This window comes from Candida margitis (assembly GCF_024628925.1).
Source record: "Candida margitis strain CBS 14175 chromosome Unknown scaffold19, whole genome shotgun sequence".
NCBI classification, from domain to species: domain Eukaryota; kingdom Fungi; phylum Ascomycota; class Pichiomycetes; order Serinales; family Debaryomycetaceae; genus Lodderomyces; species Lodderomyces margitis.
In genome coordinates, this window is record NW_026261923.1 from 186176 (window position 1) to 201738 (window position 15563).

The window sequence follows — 15563 nt, forward strand, 5'->3', positions numbered from 1 at the left end:
TTGTATATGACCTCATTTATTGGGATCTAAAGTTGATTTTCCCCTGTGGTTGGCTGAAGAACTGCCAAGTATAAAGTTAGTTCCATTAACCTAAATTGGAAATATTAGCGAAAGAGAGTGTGCTAAATGCGGTTCAAGTGCAGCGCAATTTCCATAGTTAATATGTTGTATCGGGCAACACAGCTTTGTGTTGATGATATGCTCGTTACTTCTAGTCTCTAATTGAAAGCAACTTTGTGTGGGGAATTGCATAAATGGAAATGGGAGATGATTTCGATTGCAAAATTCCGTTGGTTCCAAGGAAATTTAAGTGGCTAGATTTAATGCCTATAACATCTTTAGCATGCCTAAATTCCGCTCTAAATATTCCGAGAATCTTGAATTCCGTGTCATTTAGTCACAAATCAGTTCGAATATTGAACCAGGATATGTAAGAGGATGCTTCACTTCTCCACATTTTGAAGTCTAAATCGTGTGATAGTATACCTCTTGGGGACATCAAACCTTGACATAAATAGTCGACAATATCTCTTGATGAGAGGGAGAGGTGGAAAGAAGCTAAATCTAGCAACAGATGATGAAGTTATTCAATAAAGAAGGTAGTGAAACGGTCGATGTCGAGAGGGTATCGGATCCTGAAATTGAAAAGGTCGAAACACAACACAAAGATTTCTACGACAAGATTGATGTTGAAAAGCATGGAGAAACTCAAAGAAGGATTACTCCGCGTCATGTGAGTTTGATGATCATTGGCCAATCCATCGGTAGTGGATTATTCCTCGGTGTGAGGTCGCCTTTGAATAAAAGTGGATCTTTATCTTTCTTCTTGGCATTTGCCATATGGGCGGTCTTTGTTGTTTATCCTTTAATGCAGGTTGTTGGTGTTATATGTTGTTACCTACCCCTCAAAGGTTCCTTCATTCATTATAGTGCCAGGTATGTTGACCCTGCCCTTGGATTTGCTTCGTGTATAATCTACATATATACGTGCATGATGTTTGTTTGTCTTGAAGCTACTGCTGTTGCTCAGGTTATTAGATTTTGGACCGATGTTAACCCTGGTGTTTGGATTACCATTTGCATAGTGATATATCCCATAATTGGTGTTTTTGGGTCTAACATCTACGGAGAAGTAGAGTTTTATTCATCTATCTTAAAGTTGATTATGGTCATGGGATTGATGCTCTTTTCCCTTATATCCATGTGTGGTGGAAATCCTCAAGGAAATGCATACGGGTTTCAGCATTGGAAAGAAGGTGGCTTGTTCAGAGAATACTTGGTTGATGGAAGCACGGGGAAATTTTTGGCATGGTGGAGCTCATTGTTGTGGGCAGCCTTTGCAGCTGGTGGTCCCGACGGATTAGCCATGCTAGCAGGTGAAATCAAGCGTCCCAGAACAACCATGGCCAACGCAGCAAAGAGAACCTACATTCGTGTTTACATCTTTTATGTCGGGGGCATGTTTTTCCTCTGTTGTCTTATTTCGGCTGTTAATCCCAAATTAGTTGAGCAATTGCTGGTAGGCTCTAATTCCTCGGCTGGATCACCATGGGTGATTGGCATTGAAGATGTTGGGGTCAAGGGTTTGGCTTCCGTTATTAATGCAGGGATAATGATGTCGGCATTCTCTTGTGGTAATGCTTTTTTTTACTGCTCTGCTCGATCAATATACAGTGCTGCTTTAGGAGGCTACTTGCCTCGCTTCTTAGCCAAATGCTTGCCCAATGGCTCACCTATTTATTGTGTTCTTATCACTTTTGCTGTTTCTTTGATCTCCTATTTGAATGTAAATGAAAGTGGGGCAGTTGTATTTAATTGGTTTGTTAACTTATGTGCTACTGGATTATTGTTGACATACATTTGTATATGGTGGTCTTACTTTCAATTTCGTAAAGCTTGGGAATGCCAACACCAAGCCAAAATGAAGCATCCAGAGTATCCATACTTCTTGTGTCCTAAGTGGATGCATCCTTTTATTACATATTTGGGATTGGCACTAACGGTTTTGGTGGTTTTCTTTAATGGATTTTGGATATTTTTCCCTGGCCAATTTAACGTATCCAATTTATTTACAAGCTACTTTGCACCGGTGTTTTTCGTTTGTTTATTTGTCTTTTGGAAAGTCGTCAAAAGAACCCATTTCAGAACTCCACCCACTGCTGATATCACTAGTGGTAAGCAAAAAATTGATGATGAAGAGGAAGCTGAAGAAAAGGAAATTTTTGAACAACAGCTAGCTTTTGAAGAAAGGGCAAAATGGTATCATAAAGCATGGCAAAAAATTTACGCTTTCTGGTTTACATGATAGGATCCACATTCAGTTTTATTTTGTATTAGTTTTGTTCATTTTGAATAGTTAACACTTGTTCATTGTATTATTGCTATGCAGCTCCTAATGAATAAAGGGCGATCTTGTAGTAGAGGCATTTGTGTATTAGTTAACCTTTGGCAGCTCATTGATCTTGTCTTCGCACGTAGTCCGTATCACAAAACCAATTTTGCACCCCACATGACAGACAATTTTGATTAGATAAATGACTTTCATTTAATTTGTGATTTTGTGCTCTGGTTTTAAAAGCATTCAGAAGGTTACTGATAGCCTAAATTAGCAGGGTATAGTATGGACAAACTTTTAAAGTATGTTAGACTTTGCAAAAGGTTAGATAATTTATAAACGTCTTAGTATAAAGATTTGCAATGTTTGTAGAAATTTCGTAACAAATTCCCCAAACTCATGCTACAGAAATTTTTCAAAAAATTGACACTGCTAAACCAAACATGGCTGTAAAATGTACACAATCCCTTTATTCAAAGTAGGCTTTTTAATTGTTGAGCAAAAATCTGCCTATGGAGATGTGGGCCATGCTTAAGGTAAAAAGTTTGAAGTCAAAAATATGAGACAGCGCTACCATTTATAGTGACTCCACATGTAATGCTAATTCATTTGCATTAGGTGTTTTAAAAGCCTAAATTTTCAAAACCATTTAAGCTTTATTATTGGTCGAATAGAGTTGGTAGATGGCTTAGCGGGTCGAAGGAATCACTTACGTTTCAAAAAAGTGGGGGTACTTGCACCAATCTCTTCGTGTTTCTCTCTCTGGTTACCTTATAATAAAGGGTATGAGAGAAACCAAAATAATTTCTAACGTAGATAATTCTAGTACTTATCATAAAAAATCTCAGCTCTCAAAAGAACCAAAGTTTAGAACTACTTTCAAAAGTTAATCAGCCCCACAAATACTAATATTTGAGGATAGATCTTTGCAAGCTTGAGAAATTAAATCCCTTGATTTAGATGAAACCTTTGTGAAAAGAATGAGAGTCATGCATGATTAAGTACACAGAAAAAAACATCTTTTATAATAAATTATCGACATTTCCGATGGTCCCACACTACCTTCGCAACATCCCTTAGAGAGCGTTTGATAGCACTTTTCTTTGCTTCTTCTAATTTTCCAAACATTACTGCTTGATAAAGGCGTTTGTGCTTTATTAATGCATGGCAGTTGTAAACGTTTAGCTTAAAGAAAAGAGGAAAAGCCGCATTTCAGCCGCTCCTAATTTGAATCCTCCTTGGATGATATATTCTCAATTGAAGAGCATATATGAATAAACTTCTAAGCGGTTAATGCATCACACCCATCTTACTTTTAGAAACCAACTTCATACACCAATGTCGTTGTCTCTTATTTTTCAAAGAAAAGTTACTAATTCATCCTGAAGGACCAAAAAATTAAAAAAATAAAAACAAAAAAAACTCTATACTTTGATACTCATAATTTGGTCAAGAACTTTGAAACAAAATTATGGGTGCTCAAGTAGATTTTCTTTTATTCCTCATCCAATGATTCCAACCCGACAATGATTCCGCTCCTATCGCTATAATAGATGCTTAATTCCGTGTTAGAAATTCTGAAAACCCACCAATTCCGTCTCACTTCATAAGATACATACTCTTTTTGCAATCCATGATAACAAAGATAACCTACTTCCCATTCTGGTAAAATAAGGAAAAGCTTATTTTGGGAAGAATCCAGCTTCATGATTTAAATATCTACCAAACTATCTTGTTTGCAAAAAATGTTACAAAGAGAGTAGGTAATTTCATCCCCAAAACAGTGCCAGGTATGACTGAATCCAACAAGAAAGACCAAGCAATAGTTGATGTTGAGAGGGCTTCTGGTCAAACTGATTCATTTGAAAAAGAACTGAACAAAGTTCAGTACAAGGATTTTGAAGATAGACTTGATCCAGAACGCTATGGGGAGACTCAAAGAAGAATGAATTCACGCCATGTGAATTTGATGATTATGGGTCAATCAATTGGTAGTGGGTTATTCCTTGGTATCAGATCCCCATTAAATACCAGTGGTTCATTGTCGTTTTTCTTGGCGTTTTCGTTATATGCAATTGTGGTTGTCTACCCATTGATGCAATGTATTGGAGTCATGTGTTCATACTTGCCAATAAAGGGAACTTTCATTCATTACAGTGCCAGATATGTTGATCCTGCTCTTGGTTTTGCGTCATCATTGATTTACATTTACACATGTATGATGTTTGTTTGTATTGAAGCTACTGCGGTGGCTCAGTTGATTGGATATTGGTCGGACCTCAATCCTGGGGTCTGGATTACCATCTGCATTTTGCTTTATCCATTGATTGGGATTTTTGGCTGTAACATATATGGGGAGGTGGAATTTTATTCTTCAATTTTGAAGGTATTTTTGATTATGGCATTGATGCTCTTTTCCCTTATATCCATGTGTGGTGGAAATCCTCAAGGAAATGCATATGGATTTCAACATTGGAAAGAAGGTGGTTTATTTAGAGAATATTTGGTTGGGGGCGATACTGGTAAGTTTTTCGCATGGTGGAGTTCTTTAATATGGGCAGCATTTGCAGCTGGGGGTCCCGATGGGTTTTCCATGCTTGCATCTGAAGTACAACGGCCAAGAACAACCATGCCCACTGCCGCAAAAAGAGTTTACATCAGAGTTTATTTGTTCTACATTGGTGGTGTCTTTTTTCTCAATTGTTTAATTTCGTCTGTGAATGACAGGTTGGTTGAGCAGTTAACGGCAGGCTCAACGACTTCAGCCGGATCTCCTTGGGTAATTGGAATGGAAGATGTTGGCGTCAAAGGCTTGGCATCAGTCATCAATGCGTGTGTCATGACCTCAGCATTTTCGTGCGGTAATGCATTCTTTTATTGTTCAACCAGGTCACTTTATAGTGCTTCACTAGCTGGCTACTTGCCCCGGTTCTTATCAAAGTGTTTGAAAAATGGTTCTCCGGTTTATTGCGTGCTTGTCACATTTGCCGTCTCGCTAGTTGCTTATTTAAATGTCAATGAGGACGGAATGGTTGTTTTCAACTGGTTTGTCAATTTATGTGCCACTGGATTATTGTTGGCTTATATATGCATGTGGTGGTCTTATTTCCAATTTCGTAAAGCATGGGAGGCCCAACACAAGACCAAAATGAGGAACCCAGAGTATCCATATTTTACTGGACCTAAATGGTTGCACCCTGTTTTGACTTATTTGGGTATGACGTTTACAATACTAGTGGTGTTTTTCAATGGCTTCTGGATCTTTTTCCCTGGAAACTTCAATGTGTCTAACTTGTTCACCAGTTACTTTGCTCCCGCCTTTTTTGTTTGCTTATTTTTGTTTTGGAAGGTGTTTAAAAAGACCAAGTTTCGAACTCCATTGACAGCTGATATAACTAGTGGTAAACAAAAAATTGACGACGAAGAAGAAGTTGAGGAAAGAGAATATGCAGCAAAACAGGCTGAATACGTCAATGCTGTATGGTATGTCAAAATATGGAGATGGTTCTACAACCTTTGTTTTAGTTAAGAGGTGTTTGGGCGAGAAGTATCTATTTTTATATGATGAAACCAACTCGTTGATAATTTATGTATTTGCTTTTTGTTTGATAATTTGCATCCAAACTCCTAGAAGCTGGACTCTTGTTGTTTGTATAAGTATAGTTGTCTAATATATATTAAATTGCAGTTTACGGTATAGAAGTACTACCGTACGTTTCTTTTTCGAAATTCTGATAAGTGGTGTCGCCCATGTTATCTTTCAACTCTCGAACAATTGTCCTGCCCATACGTGCAAAGACAAATTCAGCCAAGAAAAAAAGACCGGAGGAAAGAAAACGACGGAACGTGTGGATTAGAAAAGATAACATATGTCTATACGGAGAATATCGAAAACAATGGATTTTTATGAGCGGTTAAATTAAATTAATTTTGTTTCCTTTTTGAACAAAGATAAGAGACCGGAAAATTCTTTCTGAATGAGGCAGTCGCAATTCCGATAACAAAACAAGGGGAAAATTTTTTCCATTATCTATGGACTATTCCGTTATTCATTGCTCTGTAGTTTAATATCTAATGACGACACCCCTGTTAAAATTCCGTCGAACAAGATCAAATTCTATATGCAAATTGAGCTAACTCAGTCGTTTTAGCAATGTTATCATCAACAGTTTACCAATTGGAATACTTATTTTTAGAAGAGTAAAGTAAATCAGCTAGAACCTACCATATAAACCCCACTACGATTCTAGTTGAATCAAAATAAGAAGTGAAGAAAAGTCGTCATATTTTTCAGCATATTACAAAAACAATTCCTAAGACTCCATAGAGGTGTCAATCATGGGCAAAAAACAAGAAGCTGCCAATGTCGCAGTGGACATAGAAAAAGGGTCGATTGAATCAACTTCAGTTTCGTTAGCAGAAGAAGCAAATAATGGATTTCATTCAGGCGGTTTAGATGTCGAGACATATGGACAAACACAAAGAAAAATAACTCCCCGTCATATGAGTTTGATGATCATTGGTCAATCCATTGGCAGTGGACTTTTCGTTGGTGTGAGGTCGCCTTTGAATACAAGCGGTTCATTGTCCTTTTTCTTGGCATTTAGTGTATGGGCAATATTGGTGATTTACCCATTGATGCAATGCGTTGGTGTGATGTGTACCTATTTGCCCATCAAGGGTTCCTTCATTCATTTCAGTGCCAGGTATGTTGATCCAGCGTTGGGCTTTGCTGCTAGTATTATATACATATATACGGCAATGATGTTTGTTTGTCTTGAAGCGACAGCAGTGGCTCAAGTTATAAGCTATTGGACTGACGTGAATGCAGGAGTATGGATAACCATTGCCATAGTTGCTTATGTATGCATTGGGTTAGTGGGAGCTAATGTTTATGGCGAAATTGAGTTTTTTGCATCATTATTGAAAGTGTTTTTGATTTTAGGATTGATGCTCTTTTCACTTGTTTCTATGTGTGGGGGTAATCCACATCACGATGCGTATGGATTCCAGCATTGGCGAGAAGGTGGGTTGTTTAGATCTTATTTGGTTAGTGGTGGTACAGGTAAGTTTCTAGGATGGTGGAATGCATTATTGTGGGCTGCTTTTGCTGCTGGGGGACCAGATACTTTGGCATTGATATCTGGTGAAGTAAAACAACCAAGAAAAACCATAAGCTCAGCAGCCAGAAGAACTTATATTCGAATTTACTTGTTTTATATCGGAGGCATTTTCTTTTTGAATTGTTTAATTTCATCAGTTAATCCAAAGCTTGTTAAACTGTTGACCACAGGAGCACAATCCTCAGCTGGATCACCTTGGGTTATTGGTATTGAACAAGTTGGGGTTAAGGGGTTAGCATCATTAATTAATGCTGCCATCCTTAGTTCAGCTTTCTCTTGTGGCAATGCCTTCTTCTACTGTTCTACAAGATCAATTTACAGTGCTGCATTGGCTGGTTACCTCCCCAAAGTTTTTGTTAAGTGTTTAAAAAATGGATCACCAGTCTATTGTGTTGGTTTAACTTTTGTCGTGTCATTGTTGGCATATTTGAATGTGAGTGAAGCTGCAACTAATGTGTTTAATTGGTTTGTTAACTTAGCAACCACTGGATTATTGTTGGCATATATATGCATGTGGTGGTCATATTTCCAATTTCGCAAAGCATGGGAGTATCAGAACAGTAGCAAAATGAAAAAACCTCAATACCCGTACTATTTGTTTGCTCAGTGGTTGCATCCAATAATAACTTATTCCGGGTTTGCATTAACAATCTTGGTACTATTTTTTAACGGATTTTGGATCTTTTTCCCACACCAGTTTTCAGTGGCTAACTTATTTACCAGTTATTTTGCGCCCGTGTTTTTCATTTGCTTATTCGTGTTTTGGAAATTGTTTAAAAAGACTAAATTTGTATCTAAAGAAACGGCGGATATAACAACAGGCAAACAGGAGATTGATGAAGAAGAAGAAGTGGAAGAATTGGAGTATCAAGGAAAACAAGCTCAATATGAAAAAGCAGCAGGGTATAAAAGAACGTGGCGAAAGATATGTAACTTTTGTTTTACTTGATCCACAGATAAAGTGGTGCCATTTGTATTAGACGGTATATATTAAACTATTTAGATAAATTGATGTTTGTTTACTGGTAAGTCTGATAATTATAATAAATCTTTGTTTAGGTCTTGATTTTTCTAAAAAATTATTTGATTCTATTATTGAAGCAATGCACCCTCACATCCACACTTCAGCCCCCCTCCCCTTATAGTCACCGAATTTCCAAAATAACAGGACTAATTTTTAACGAAGATAAATAAAGCAGTATAAACACCCGAGTTCTTAAAAAATCCATCCCAAGAATTTCTCATAGAACCACTCCTTGTCATATTTAATTCCTTCTGCTTCTCTAACTGCTTTTCTCTCAGCATCTTCAGCTTCATATTGCGAAAATTCAGCATCAACCACATCTCTGAATGTGTCCAAGTCAACCTCAGTTGGCGATAACCATTTGGTCTTTTTCCAAAACTTGTATCCAAAGAAAAAAATGAAAAACACAGGGAGAATAATGTATCCAGTGATGAAATTCTTGTAAGTGAAGGAATCACCAAGGAACACGGTGAAGTTCTTGATCAAAATGACAATGCAACAAACTCCTAAACAAACATAACTGGCATAAGGCTGTAAAGGTGAACGGTATACCGTATCCTTGCTTCTGTCGAAACCTTGGGCTTTTAATGCTTTCATGAACCCAATATGGAATGTGAGAATACAAGACCAAGCAATCAAACCGGTTAATGAAACGACATTGACAAAATATTCGAAAACTTCGGCTGATCCAGATGAGACATTCATGTATGCTAACAAGCAGAACAAAAACGATACAAGAAGTCCGTAGTATGGAACACCCAACTTGTTTGTCTTGGTGAAAAATTTAGGTGCATAACCATCAGCAGCTAATGAGTACAAGGCTCTACTGCAGACGTAGACATCCGAGTTTGCAGCTGACATGACAAACAACAAGATGCAAGCATTGATGACATGGTCCAATCCATCGATCTTGGCATTCTTGATGGCGATAACAAAGGGTGAAGCACCGGCATTAGTTCCTTTGGCATTTAATAATAATGGGTCTTTAGCAGAAACACACATACCAACAAACAAAATTGACAAGACGTAGAACACAAGGATACGATATAATGTCAATTTGACTGCTTTTGGAATAGCTCTTCTTGGATTTCTTGTTTCACTAAAAGTAATGGCCACCAATTCAGTTCCCAAATAAGCAAACACTGCAGTAACCAACACAGCAACGAATGACACAAATCTTCCTGTTGATCCACCAATGAAAAGGTTTTTAGATGAGTCGGTATAGTGAATGAAGGCACCAGGGTCGTTCCAGAATCTAAACCCAATTCTATCATGAGTTGGTCCACCACCCAATGCAATAACCCATAAAAGAATAATCAATCCTAAACAAGTCACAACCTTTAATGAACTCAACCAAAACTCAATTTCCCCGAAGAAACGCACACCAAGGAAGTTAATAACCATAATTACAACAAGGAACACGGTAATCCATACTCCCGGATTAACTCTGTCTCGATCTACCCAATACTGCATCGTTAAAGCGCCAGCAGTAAGTTGATTAGCTGGCAAGATCAAGTATTTAATCAAATAAGTGTATCCACAAGCGAAACCGAGCGCTTCATCACAATATCTCTTACCGTAGTTGGCGAACCCGTTTAACGGCACCCAACAGGCAATTTCTCCCAATGCAGTCATGACAATATATACAACGAATCCGATAGCACCATATGCCACTAGAATGGCCCCAGGACCTGCTGTTTTCAAAGCACTACCGGTACCAATCAATAAACCAGTACTAAAAAAGGGACAGTTAGTAAAAAGCTTGAACAATTTTTCATAGTGGGTCTATTAGTTTTAGTGATACATTTCATTGACTAAATCTTTGTTTGTGCAAGTGAAGTTCTGATCTGTGTACGTTAATTGATATGCAAAACGCCGTACAGAGTCTGAAACAGGGAAAAACCTTTCTCAAATGAGGCTTATGTTGTGTTGTATGCAGTATGATTCCCCACCATTTTTCCCTATTCTCGAACTTCACAGGTTTGTGTAATATAAAGGAAGTTTCAGTCACGACAGTCAAAGTCCGAGTCAAGAATTTTTCTCTTTTTTTTAGTCCTGTACAATCCGACCCGAAGCTTTCATATGGTTTCCAAAAATGCAGAAAATCGCCAGTTTGTTGTATCACACTCTCTTTGAACCCCAAGTAAATAATAAAAAAACATACCCTAAAGCCCCACCAAGGGCAATCATACTGACATGCCTTGAATCTAAAGCTTGTCTTAATTTATGGCCATCAGTTTGAATGATTGCTGATGGATTGGATTTGGCCACGAATAAATCATAATCTTCTGTATGCCTTGAAACAACACTTTTTAACTCATCGTCATTGGAAAAAGATCCAATATTCTTTTCACTTTGAATGGACTGCTCTCCGTCTCCTATCAGTTTATTATTACTTCTGAAGATCATTTATCTTTCTTGGTATTGAGATTGTGAAGTTGTAGTAGTTTTAAAGTAAAAAGAACAGGATAATTATATGAAAAAATTTTGCTTGGTATATATCTATAGTTGATTTCTTGGAGACTTGAGGTTTGTTGCTTTTATATTTATATGTGAAGATACAAATGTCATCAATTAATTTATATATGTGGGGAGAAGGGTGAGATGGGATTTTATATGTGTAAAACCGCCTACATTAAACACAAACAAAAGTCATATTGTTTGGGTATTTGTGTACATCTCGTAGTAACAAATAAAAAGATCAGGCGTCTATTTTGTTTAACAGATTGGTTTTGGTAACTTTTTAACCCATTCTTTTCCATTCTTTTGTTGTTCTTTTTTGATACCAAAATAAAATAAAAAAATTAAACAATCATTCTTTTTCCTTCAACACAAAACAAGTTGCTATTTACTTTTTAGTCGTATCACACTTCCCGAGGAGAAACAAAGTAGAGCAAAATTTTAGCATAAATTTACACGAGTATAAAAGAGCAGATAGTTTTACCTATTATACATGCTAAGACCGTTGCTGCTATTGCTGTACTAGTGTAGATATGTTACCAGTTACTCTTTGAGAGTATATTTATGATCCTTAACTTTCAACATTCTCGTAAGCAAGGCTTTCTATTGATGATGATGGTAAATCACAGGCTAAGAAAAAAAAAATAAAAATGTTTTTTCTTTTTTATCGCCAAGAAAAAGGAATTTTACAAAAAGGTGTTTTGTGTAATTATATATCAGATTGCCGTGTAAAGTTGATTATCGCTATCTCTATCTTTCTCTATCTATATACCTTATTGTTTAATCTACAATACTATACAATAGTTGGCTCAAGAGGTAGGCGATTGAAAGTCCACTTAACTTTCCGGGCCTCAATCTTCTATATTGATTGAACAAAAGACTAACATTCTGAACTACATGATGCTTGACCATTGAGAGTCACTCTAAGTAAAAGAGATAGCGTTACTCAAAAACCTTGGAGAATAAGAATCGTACATACGTTTGAGGTCCTTCTGTTTAATGTTTTGCCATCTAACAAAATTCTTTGAATTTCTTTTTACAAGTAGGATCAAAATCACGACATTTGATCATCAGGAGTGCAGCAGCAAAAGTTTGTTTTCTGATCCAGAGAACAAAAGCGTTCCCTATTTCATAACCAAATTCCTTTCATCTTTCTAACTACATAAACACTTTCTGTATATAGTATCCCCCTTTATCTCTCTCCCGTTGTGGTTACTATAGTAATCCGAGTCCAGTAAGGAGAAATGTGTCAAAAATAAAATGACATCAAAGCCAAGCAAATACTTTATTTTGCATTTAAACAATCAAGAATTGAAGAGTTTATTTATAGAAACATAAGAAGCTTTACCTTTATGCAAACTGTACCTCAATTGGTGCACTTTGCTAATTGATATTGATTCCATGATTTTGTTATTTGGAGTCGACGCCTGAGAGTGTGTTGTAGTTTTGACGCCACATATTACAAAGTTTTTCATATAAGGTACAAGATGAACTGATACCCCACCATTTACATCTACACGATTGTGCACCAGTTTAACACTTTTGTTAAGACATCTATTAATAGCCTTCCACAACCACATAAAGAATCTAACTCCTGTTTCAACCATTTTGCATACTTCTCTCACGGAACAGATCCCTAACAAGAAACAAATTCACCCCCGCAATAAAACACAAACAATAAAAAACCAAACGTATTTGTAATTTACGGCATTGTGAGAAAATAAATGTGGTTTTTTTTCCAAGCTTCACTAACATACGTTAAATATTCAAAACTCCGAATTCATACTAAAAATCTGTTGGCGTTTTGCTTCATGAACAGTGTGTTAAATTTAATAAACTATGCATAAATATTCTTTGAGCGGTTTAATGTAAAAGAAAAAAAAGGTGGGGTTGCTTTTTCTTTTTCCTAACACTTTCACAAAGATTCAAGAATGCCTCAAAGAAGATGCAGTGAAGTTCTCAAAACATCACTCACAGCGATAGGACTATCGTGGCTTTCATTAGTCTATCCCCTTTGTCAAATCCCACCCCACATTTATGAATCTGTCCATGTGTGTTCTTGTTTTCTCACCTGCAAACAATACAGCACAAAAAGTACTTAGCAGAAGCCTGGCTAAACAATAGGAAATAATTTGGCGAGAATAGTAGGCTACGGAGAACTATAGATGCCGAGGAAGTGGTAACCTTTCTCAGTGGTCATTTTTTATTTGCGATGTTTCTTTTTTTTCGAGGACGAGTCCTGTGCTTTGTATATGGAGTAGCTTTTGGAAATACGGGAGAGTACGCCTCCCCTGAATGATAACTGAATCAGACAAATGTGTAACTAATGTATTTGAGGATGTTAATATCTAATGCAAAATTAGCCCCGTGAGAGGAAAATTCTTTTTGACCTCTATGGAATACTCTAGGCTGTCCTTTAGTGCCGAGAGCAGGTGTCTGCGATTTTTGCAAAAGCTTATGTTAAGTAGAATACCTCTTCTTGAAAATTGATTGAACTATTGTCATTCTCCAAACCTCCTGCAACCAGGCGTAAGCTTAATCGCATAGTGAAACAAGAACAGATCTTATAGTAGTATCTAAAAATATCATTTTACTATTTTGGGACCCGAATTAGGACTCGCCAATCAATAACAGCATAACCTTTACTACTTGTGGGGAAGCAAAATTAAGCGAAACTTTCGTTACGCAAAATGCCGGGTTGATCGAAATGGTGCCCCTCAATTAAATACTCTTTTCATTCGCCTTCCCAAACTTTTTAGAAAAGACTAGCCCAACTAGTAAATGCATTTAAAGAGGGGTAATAAAGCTGAATAATATTCATCAAAAATTACTTCGAAGGAATGGTTGCTTGTTTTGCAGTCAAAATATTTTATACTTTATTTTATTCTTGGGTACCTCACACTCGCTTTTAGAACGACTTGGCAAAAAGCAAGTGGGAGGTTGAAGCAAGAAACGTATTACATACAATTCTAAGCGTTGGCACTGTTGCTATTTAAGGTAACCGCGACTTGAAGTGACAACTTTAATATAAACTCTCTTATCCCCCTCGGTGAATATAAACATGGCGCATGGTACTTTAAGGGTATGGTCTAGTCTAGTCTAGAGGTTAACGTTTGTGGTAATGTAAAGCAATTTACTACCTCGCACTTTGTTAAATTATGCATCCCTCACTCCTTGTTGCAAATTTTCATTTCCCTCTGAAGTACTTCTCGCGACGACAACGGGCCAAGAGCTCATCACTAGAAAATTTTGTTGCATATACAGCCCCTCTAGCCCAATAGGCAAATTTATTAAATTGACATCTCCAACGCCATTGTACGGCGATTTTGTAAGAAATCTTTATTTCTTCGTGATCATTATTTTCTTCTGTTTTTTTTTTCTTGGGCTAAAAAAACAGTTGCAAAATTGAAACTCCCCGGAGGTAATGTCTTGCAGATAGCGAAAGATAAGATAAATTGGATAGAGATAACACCACAATCAAAGATGAGTTTCGATTTTGTTATACCTTGGTTTTAGATACCAGAATTTGATTGAACTTTGGATGTCACCGCACCATCGTATACACATTTACTTTTGACAATCTTTCAACAACTAAAACCAACGAGTGAAGCTCAAAAACTACAACCCAATTTGAGTCAAGCTCAGTTCTCTTCTAATGTTATCTCATCTGCGCAAGAGTTAAAAATGGTTTTCAAAGTCAATAACATACATACGCCTTAGAAGCATTTTGTGTAACACTACGCCAATTTATTTTTATTTTTTCTTCACGGAACAGTAGAAGAATGTTTTGATCTATTATTGGCACTCAAAATCAATCAATGTTGTTAACCCATTTGAAATTAAGTTTTCACATTCTCTGATTTTCCTTAAAGCACAGGCTCTAATTATATCACACTTCGAATGTCTTGGCCTTTCTGTATTGGTGCTATTTCTTCCCGTATATAAAGCAACAAGGATGCGCTCAACAAGAGCTTCATTAAAAGGAAACTTAGTTACCCCTACAAATAGACAATGACTATTGATTCTACTAACCTGAAACATGATACGGGGATTATGGAGAAAAATGTGGGAACATTTGCTCAAGAGGAAGATTTAAAGAGTGTTGTTTCAAGACATACAGCCGAATACGATTTATTTGTTGCTAAATCCAATCCATCAGCAATCATTCAAACTGATGGCCATCAGTTGAGAAAGGCTTTGGATTCAAGACATGTTAGTATGATTGCTCTTGGTGGAGCTTTAGGGTATGTGTGCCACTGAAATAGGTGATTCAAAGTACCGGCTAATATATGGAGTGTTCTATGACAACCAACTGCAAAAGAAAAAATTAGACTGTCTTAGGTACTCATAGGATGACAATCAAAAGCGATGGCAATAAGGAAAATAACTTACTAACTGTCCTTTTTCTAGTACTGGTTTATTGATTGGTACCGGTAGTGCTTTGAAAACAGCAGGTCCTGGGGCTATATTGGTAGCCTACGGTGTCATTGGGTTAGTGGTCTACATAGTGATGTCCGCTTTGGGAGAAATTGCCTGTTGGGTACCAATGAATGGATTTGCCAACTACGGTAAGAGATATTGTGATGAAGCGCTCGGTTTCGCTTGTGGATACACTTATTTG

The 15563-nt window shown here is 37.0% G+C and overlaps 5 protein-coding genes across 5 annotated transcripts; 4 read left to right on the forward strand and 1 right to left on the reverse strand. All coding sequences in view use genetic code 12, as the record gives it.

Annotated features, from left to right (window-relative positions):
- Positions 1 to 574: 574 nt before the first annotated feature.
- Positions 575 to 2305, forward strand: CANMA_005525 (PUT4; the record flags this gene model as incomplete). The annotated part of the gene is made up of 1 exon (XM_051817914.1): positions 575 to 2305. The coding sequence occupies one exon, from the start codon at positions 575 to 577 to the stop codon at positions 2303 to 2305; it is 1731 nt and encodes a 576-aa protein (XP_051668971.1).
- Positions 2306 to 4127: 1822 nt separating this feature from the next.
- Positions 4128 to 5864, forward strand: CANMA_005526 (uncharacterized protein; the record flags this gene model as incomplete). Its single annotated transcript, XM_051817915.1, has 1 exon — positions 4128 to 5864. The coding sequence occupies one exon, from the start codon at positions 4128 to 4130 to the stop codon at positions 5862 to 5864; it is 1737 nt and encodes a 578-aa protein (XP_051668972.1).
- An 809-nt stretch (positions 5865 to 6673) lies between these two features.
- Positions 6674 to 8407, forward strand: CANMA_005527 (uncharacterized protein; the record flags this gene model as incomplete). The annotated part of the gene is made up of 1 exon (XM_051817916.1): positions 6674 to 8407. The coding sequence occupies one exon, from the start codon at positions 6674 to 6676 to the stop codon at positions 8405 to 8407; it is 1734 nt and encodes a 577-aa protein (XP_051668973.1).
- A 267-nt stretch (positions 8408 to 8674) lies between these two features.
- DIP5 (Dip5p) lies at positions 8675 to 10891 on the reverse strand (the record flags this gene model as incomplete). The annotated part of the gene is made up of 2 exons (XM_051817917.1): positions 8675 to 10217; positions 10647 to 10891. The coding sequence occupies 2 exons, from the start codon at positions 10889 to 10891 to the stop codon at positions 8675 to 8677; spliced, it is 1788 nt and encodes a 595-aa protein (XP_051668974.1).
- A 4062-nt stretch (positions 10892 to 14953) lies between these two features.
- On the forward strand, positions 14954 to 15563 carry CANMA_005529 (uncharacterized protein; the record flags this gene model as incomplete). The annotated part of the gene is made up of 2 exons (XM_051817918.1): positions 14954 to 15186; positions 15353 to 15563. Coding segments are annotated over 2 exons (444 nt in total), but the record flags the coding sequence as incomplete, so codon positions are not given.